This window comes from Ornithorhynchus anatinus, unplaced genomic scaffold (assembly GCF_004115215.2).
Source record: "Ornithorhynchus anatinus isolate Pmale09 unplaced genomic scaffold, mOrnAna1.pri.v4 scaffold_462_arrow_ctg1, whole genome shotgun sequence".
NCBI classification, from domain to species: Eukaryota; Metazoa; Chordata; class Mammalia; order Monotremata; family Ornithorhynchidae; genus Ornithorhynchus; species Ornithorhynchus anatinus.
The window spans coordinates 357,713-365,326 of record NW_024396824.1 but is presented as its reverse complement, the minus strand read 5'-3'; the positions used below and the strand labels follow the sequence as shown (position 1 = coordinate 365,326).

At 53.3% G+C, this 7,614-nt stretch overlaps 1 protein-coding gene across 1 annotated transcript; it reads left to right on the top strand.

Annotated features, from left to right (window-relative positions):
• Nucleotides 1-282: 282 nt before the first annotated feature.
• LOC114808908 (maestro heat-like repeat family member 5) lies at nucleotides 283-5,646 on the top strand. The gene is made up of 2 exons (XM_029057175.2): nucleotides 283-558; nucleotides 4,968-5,646. Exons 1-2 carry the CDS (start codon nucleotides 283-285, stop codon nucleotides 5,118-5,120), a joined length of 429 nt encoding a protein of 142 aa, XP_028913008.2. The 3' UTR covers nucleotides 5,121-5,646.
• Nucleotides 5,647-7,614: the final 1,968 nt, after the last annotated feature.

Genomic DNA, 7,614 nt, shown 5'->3' with positions numbered 1-7,614 from the left:
CTCGCTCTGCTCCTGTCCCATCACTAACTCATCCCGCTCTCCCTGCCCTCGCAGGAAAGTTTTTCCAGCGGGCGAGACTCCTAGGGAGGGAGGGTGTGTCTGTAATATCATAAGACAGTGTTTTTCATGCACTCCATTCAGGTCGCTCCAGCACCTGGGGAGGCGGAAATCAGCAAGGAAGTACAAGAGGTGAAGAGCCAGAGGTGGGGTCAGGGCCGGGGCCAAGCGGAGGGGCAGCTCCAGCCCTAGGGCCCCCAGATGGGCAGGGTGTGCAGGGAAGAGATGTGGCCCTCTGACCCAGCTCTCACAGCGAGATTTCTCTCTCTCAGAACGCTGCCCCTTCTGAGAGAGCCTCCCCAGGGGGGCAATCCCCAGGGTCTCCCTCACCTGGCTCTTCTCTCTTCAGGCCTTGGCCAAGAATCTTACAGCTGTCCAGGTGAGGGGCCTTATCCAGGAGGTCCTGACCGGTTTGAAGAGCTCCAGCTTGACCAGGGTGAGCCACACGCAGTCAGGGCCCTCCCTATCCTGCTGCAGAAGTCCGGAGCCACAGCAGATCAGGTAAGACTTCCCTCGGGACACATCACCGGAAGGAAAAGATGGGGCTGGACGGGATTGTCCTCAGAGGCACCGGGGGCGGCTCATCCCTTCCCACTTCCCTGCCCTGCCCTGCCATAAGATTGGTAAAGTGGAAAGGAATGGGGTGGAAGGGTAACCTGCTTAGGAATAGGACCATTAATCTTGGCCCAAAGCTAACATCTATAGTCTCGACCATTAGCCAGAGTCTGGCCGCTATTCCATGGTGAACTAAATGGGCATGGGCCTGGGACTCAGAGCTCCAAGGGCCATATCGAGGCCCCACTTCTTGCAAGGTCTGTCACCCCAAGGTCACATTTTCCTCCTCTGTCAGTGGGGATTCGATGTCGGTTTTCCTCCTATCTCTCTGTCGCTCATTCTCAGTCTCTTGCATGGGCCCTTCCTCTACCTCCCACCCCCTAACGATGGGAGTCATTCTGAGTCCCCTTCTATTCGCCATCTATACTCACCCCCTTGGAGAACACTTTCAGTCCAATGGCTTCAACTACCATCTCTAGCATGGGCCAGTGGCAAGGGCACGGGCTTGGGAGTCAGAGAACCTGGGCTCTAATCCCAGCTTTGCCTCTTTTTGCTCTGTGACCTTGGGCAAGTAACTTAACTTCTCTGCCTCAGTTGGCTCATCAATAAAATGGGGTTTGAGACTGTGAACCCCACGTGGGACAACCTGATTACCTTCTATCTAACCCAGGGCTTAAAGCAGTGCTTGGCACATCATAAGCGCTTAACAAATGCCATAATATAATGATGATGCTAATAATAATAATGACTATGATTCTATGTGGATGTTTCCCAAATTTATATCTCCTTCTCTTCCCATCTAAACCCTGGCCTCCTGCTGTTTTCCCCATCACTCTTAACAGCACCATCATCCTTCCTGTCTTCCGAGCCCAAAACCTCAGCATTTTCCGGGACTCATCGCCCTCATTTAACCCACGCCTACAATCTATCACTAAATCTTGTCGGAGCAACCTTCACAACATCGGGAAATGCACTCTTTCCTCTCCATCTATCCAAACTGCAACCACGTTAATCCAAGCACTTCTCTTATTCCGCTCCAATAACAGTACCAGCCTCCTTGCTGACCTTTCTGCTCCCTGACTATCCCCATCCTAGTCCATACTTCACTCTCCTGTCGTTCAGTCCATGTTTCCTCACTCCTCAAGAACCTCCAGTGGTTGCCCATCCACCCTCACTTCAAACCAAACCACTCTTCAAAACACTCCATCACCTAGCCCCTGCCTACCTTACCTCACTGCTCTCCTACTACAACCCCACCTGCAGCACAGAGAAGCATCATGGTGTAGTGGAGAGAGCACAGGCCTGGGAATGAGTTCTAATTCCAACTCCACCACTTGTCTGCTGGGTGACCTCGGGCGAGTCACTTCACTTCTCTGTGCCCAAGTTACCTCAACATTACAATAGGTATCGAGACAGTAAGCCCCACATGGGACAGGGACTGTGTCCAACCTAAGTGGCCGGTAATATAGCGCCTGTCACATAGGAAGCACTTAACAAATTCCATAATTATCATTATCATTATTTCCTTTCTCTAATGCCAATCTACTCACTCGACCTCAATCCATCCTGTCTCTTTGCCGAGACCTCAGGCCCACATCTCACCCCTGGCCTGGAAGGCCTTCCTTCTTTGAAGCCAATGAACAATTACTCGCCCCACGTACAAAGCCTTACTAAAGGCACATCTCCTCCAAGAGGCCTTCCCTGACTCTGCCTTCATTTGCTCCTCTTCCATCCCCTTCCGCATCACCCTTGCACTTGGATTTGCTCACTTTATTCACCCCTACTAACTGCTCTCTAATCCAGTCCCTCTCATGTCAAGGCAAACTCTCTGAGGAATATTGCCAATCCACAGCAACGTTCCATATCTTTTTGCAATCCCTTAAGATTTGCACCACTCCGTGACTAACGTGAAATCTGTCTTCATTCAACAACCCATTGCCTGTATTCAACTCACTTCTAGCTGCCCAAGAGGGTGGTGGTGAGTCAAGGGTGGATCTGAGTCCAACACCAGCCCTCTGTTATGCCCTTCCCCTCCAGGTGGCCCAGCTCCGGAGGAGCATGTATCTACACCTCCCCGCCTCCCGCACCCTGGACTAGAAGACCACTCTCCTGAAAGCCCTAACTCTGCTCTCCTGTCACCATCCTCGGGCCATGGTGCTGGTCTTCTTAGAGCACTTGGTGCCCTTGGACAGGTATCCTGCCCTTCCCCCTGCCCCATCCCCATACAGCTGGTAGGCTGGCACAAGCAGGAGCAACTCCGGAGCCCTCCTTGGTATCTGCTTCCCCTAGCTCTGTTCCTTCCCACTAGGGCTTGGTCTGAAGTGGGGGGGGGGGGGGGATGGTCCCTTTACACTCACTCCCTCGGTGAACTCATTCGCTCTCACAGCTTTGACTACCATCTCTACGCAGATGACACGCAGATCTACATCTCCGCCCCTGTCCTTTCCCCCTCCCTTCAGGCTCGCATCTCCTCCTGCCTTCAGGACGTCTCCACCTGGATGTCGGCCCGCCACCTAAAACTCAACATGAGCAACACTGAGCTCCTCATCTTCCCTCCCAAACCCGGTCCTCTCCCAGACTTCTCTATCACCGTGGATAGCACGACCATCCTTCCCGTCTCTCAGGCCCGCAATCTCGGTGTCATCCTTGACTCGTCTCTCTCGTTCACCCCACACATCCTATCCGTTACCAAGACCTGCCGGTTTCACCTTTACAATATCGCCAAGATCCGCCCTTTCCTCTCCACCTTACTGCTACGGGCTCTCGTTATATCCCGGCTAGACTACTGTGTCAGCCTTCTCTCTGACCTCCCTTCCTCCTCTCTCGCCCCGCTCCAGTCTATTCTTCACTCCGCTGCCCGGCTCATCTTCCTGCAGAAACGATCTGGGCATGTCACTCCCCTTCTTAAACAACTCCAGTGGTTGCCTATCAACCTGCGCTCCAAACAAAAACTCCTCACTCTAGGCTTCAAGGCTCTCCATCACCTTGCCCCTTCCTACCTCTCCTCCCTTCTCTCTTTCTACCGCCCACCCCGCACGCTCCGCTCCTCTGCCGCCCACCTCCTCACCGTCCCTCGGTCTCGCCTATCCCGCCGTCGACCCCTGGGCCACGTCCTCCCGCGGTCCTGGAACGCCCTCCCTCCTCACCTCCGCCAAACTGATTCTCTTCCCCTCTTCAAAACCTTACTTAAAACTCACCTCCTCCAAGAGGCCTTCCCAGACTGAGCTCCTCTTCTCCCTCTACTCCCTCTACCACCCCCCCTTCACCTCTCCCCAGCTAAACCCTCTTTTCCCCCTTTCCCTCTGCTCCTCACCCTCACCCTTCCCATCCCCTCAGCACTGTACTCGTCCGCTCAACTGTATATATTTCCATTACCCTATTTATTTTGTTAATGAAATGTACATCGCCTCGATTCTATTTAGTTGCCATTGTTTTTACGAGATGTTCTTCCCCTTGACTCTATTTATTGCCATTGTTCTCGTCTGTACGTCTCCCCCGATTAGACTGTAAGCCCGTCAAACTGCAGGGACTGTCTCTATCTGTTGCCGACTTGTTCATTCCAAGCGCTTAGTACAGTGCTCTGCACATAATAAGCGCTCAATAAATACTATTGAGTGAATGAATGAATGAATGGTCAGAGCTTCTGACTCTGAGATTGATCTTCAGGATCCCTGCAGTCCCCAACCGGGCTCCACCCCGTCTTCTTCCGAGCGGCCAAATCCGGGAATGGAAGGGCTATGGGCTCTGGCTCCTGGGGCTGGTCCGAACTGAGAGTGGCTGGGAAGGTTGAGACAGGTTTGCGGCCCTTGCAGACAGGCCCTGGAAGTCTGGAAAGTGGTGGGGGCCCATGCCCAACTTACCTACCACGTGATAGCATTCCTGACGTCTAGGGTGCTGGAATGACCGGCACTGGGGAACAGTGGCGGTGCTCAATGGGATGGGAGCAAGACGGGGTCCATCCCAGTGAGTCCCCACACCGACCCCAGAGGGAGGAGGTGAGTGGCGCAGCTGACCCCAGAGCAAAGGATCCTCTCCCTTGTGTCCGGGCAGCCCTCCCCTTCTCCCTGTGTCCTCATGACTTCCTCACTTAGTTCCCAGCCTGGAAAGCAAGGTGGTTCCTGGGACCAAGGCCGGTGGGGCTGCTCACGTGTCCCAAGGTGAAGGGAGCCGTGGGACAGGATCGGTCCCAGGGATCCTGGACTCCAGAGGGGCCGTGGCTGGGTTCAGAGGGGACAGTGTAAGGAGACGAGCAGCTTCTCAGAGAGCAAAGAAGGCAGTGGGGGGAAACTCCAAGCTGAGTCTGCACATCCTCCCCTCAGGCCACCAACACTCTGTATGATCTACTCTTCATCCAGGAGTACTCCAGGACCATGACCCAGTTCTTCCCCCAGCTCTTCTTGGCCTTCATCACTCAGGTTCACTATGTGCTGGAGCTGGGCCTGCGGGAGGACCAGAAGCAGGAGGCCAGAAAGCCCATCGTGCCCTCCAACCTCGGCCCCTGGAGGTGAGCGGAGCAGGGAAGTGGGACAGGAGAGGATGGCCCAGAGGTCTGCTCGTGTGGCTGCAGCCACATGCTGATGTGGCTGGTGGTTTCTGGTGAGGTGGGGGCTTGGGGCTGGTCCCGGTCCTCAGGGTCAATGTTGTCAGCCCATTGGATGGGAGTCCCTGGCAGAGATTGCATGGGCTTTAGATGGGCCTAAATGGGACGAGGAAACTGTCGCTCATTCCTGCTCCAGTCCCTTGGCAATGGCTGATGCAGCAAGCGAAACGGAGGAAGCTGTACTGCCATTGCCTTGAGACAGACTGCAACTTCTACAGGGAAAATCTGCCACTGACAATGCTGGACCACAGTTGCTACTCTGACTGGGGAAGGAGCCCAGGGAAGCTGGTGCCTGGATAAGGGCACACGGGGGAAAGGGGTTATAGGGCCTGGGGGTCCCTGCCAGGCTAGGGGCTGAACCTGGCAGAATTTGACAATTGGCCTCTGGTACAGTTGGGTGGTACCTGGAGCCAGTTCTGATGTGTCCCGATCCTCAATCAATCAATCAAACAAATTATATTTATTGAGTGCTCACTGTGTGCAGAGCACTGAAATAAGCACTACCGATCTAACAGAGTTGGTAGACACATTTCCTGTCCACATTGAGCATACAGTCAAGAGGGGGAGACAGACATTCAAAAAAAATCAATACACAGAAATAAATTTGGGATATTGGGCCAAGGTGGACCTGGGCACCGGCTACCCAAGGGTCAAAATGCCATCAGTGACGTAACCTCTCTGGCCAGAGGAGGCGTGACGGGAAGATAGGTGTCCCTCACCTCCGTGCCCACCCAATAAAGTATGGAAGGGAAGGGAGCGGAAGGGAGCGGAGATTGAACAGGAAGGAAGTGGGGACCACCCAAACCAAAGGTAATAAATACCTGTTGCCTCTGGTGCTCGGGTCTCTCTCTAGGAAGATCACAGCGGTAGCAACAGCTACCCACGTGTCTCTCCCTGTCCCGAGCACCAGACGCCATTCTGCCACCAGGAACAACGCACAGAGACAGGGGTCGCGGGACGGGTGAGTGTAACACATAACTGGGTTAAATGCATTAGTGGGTAATGTATGAGTGTAACGCATATGTGAGCTTAGTGTATAAGCGGGCAATGTATAAGTGAATATAATGCAAATGTGAGTTTAGTGCGTAAGTGGGTAGCGTACAAGCGAGTGTAACGCGCAAGTGAGTTTAACGCACGACTGAGTGTAACGCATAAGTAAATCTAAGGCCTAAATGGGTTCGGCGCATAAGTAGATTGAACGCTTAAGTGGATTCCTCCCAAGTGGGTGCGCACATCGTGGGAACTAGCCGCCTCACGACGTTGTGAGTCAACCATTAACGAGCTCTTCCTGGGCGGGCCCTGGTGTCCGCCCACACTCGAGTAACATACTAGTGTAATCCTCCCATTAGGGAAGCTTTAACACCAAATTCCTCCCAAAGGGGAAGCTTTAACACCATATTTCCCCCAAAAGGGAAGGCCGATTGTCGCGTCTAAATAATTAATTAATTCAATCCGCCCGGCGGAATAAATTCTATACAAAACTCAGGTTTTCCATCTCCAGCCTCTCTCTCTCTCTCCGCGCCTATTCCGAAAGAACCTGTCCCCGGCGACGGGTGACCGATATGTACATAAGTGCTGTTGGGCTGAGAGAGGGGTGAATAAAGTCTGCCAGTCCAGGTGCTAGGGCAAATCAGAGGGAGTGGGTGAAGGGGAAATGAGTGCCTAGTCGGGGAATGCCTCTTGGAGGAGATGTGCCCTCATTAAGGCACATAAGGCAACACGGTTCAATAAGGCTTTGAAGGTAGAGAGAGTGATCGGCTGTCGGATATGAAGAGGGAGGGCATTCCATGCCAGAGGAGGGCTGTGGGTGAGAGGTCAGTGGAGAGATAGGTGTGCTCGAGGTTCAGGTAGTATCCTGGCATTAGAGGAGCAAATTGTGCGGGCTGGGCTGGAGTAGGAAATTGGGGAGGTAAGAGATAGAAGGGGTCAAGTGACTGAGTGCTTTAAAGCCAATGAGAAGGAATTTCTGTTTGATGCCGAGCTGGATGGGCGACCGATGGATGTTGTTGATGAACAGGGACATATCTGTGGAAAAATCAACTGGGCAGCTAAGTCAAGACTGGACTGGACTGGACTGGGAAGAGCCAGGAGGCAGCAGGGGATCAGCCAATAGTCTGATGCGATAATCAAGCTGGCGTAGAAAAAGTGCTGACAGTGACATGGTAGTCGTTCAGATGGAGAGGCAAGGACGGATTTTAGTGATCAATCGATCGATAGTGTTCATTCAGTGCGTACTGTGGTGCCGAGTACTGTACTAAGCGCTTGGGAGTGTACGATAAAGTAGAATTAGCGGACAGGTTCCCTGCCCATACCGAGCCTACATACTAGAGGAAGTGATGTCGTGAAGTTGGACCTGACAGGATTTGGTGACGGATCGACTACGTGGGTTGAGCGAGAGATGA

Bases quoted from the DNA above. Each gene is read 5' to 3' on its own strand.
- LOC114808908 (XM_029057175.2), top strand. From the start codon at position 283: ATGTGGCCCTCTGACCCAGCTCTCACAGCGAGATTTCTCTCTCTCAGA. The intron at 559-4,967 runs GTAAGACTTCCC...CTCTTCATCCAG, and splicing joins CCGGAGCCACAGCAGATCAG to GAGTACTCCAGGACCATGAC.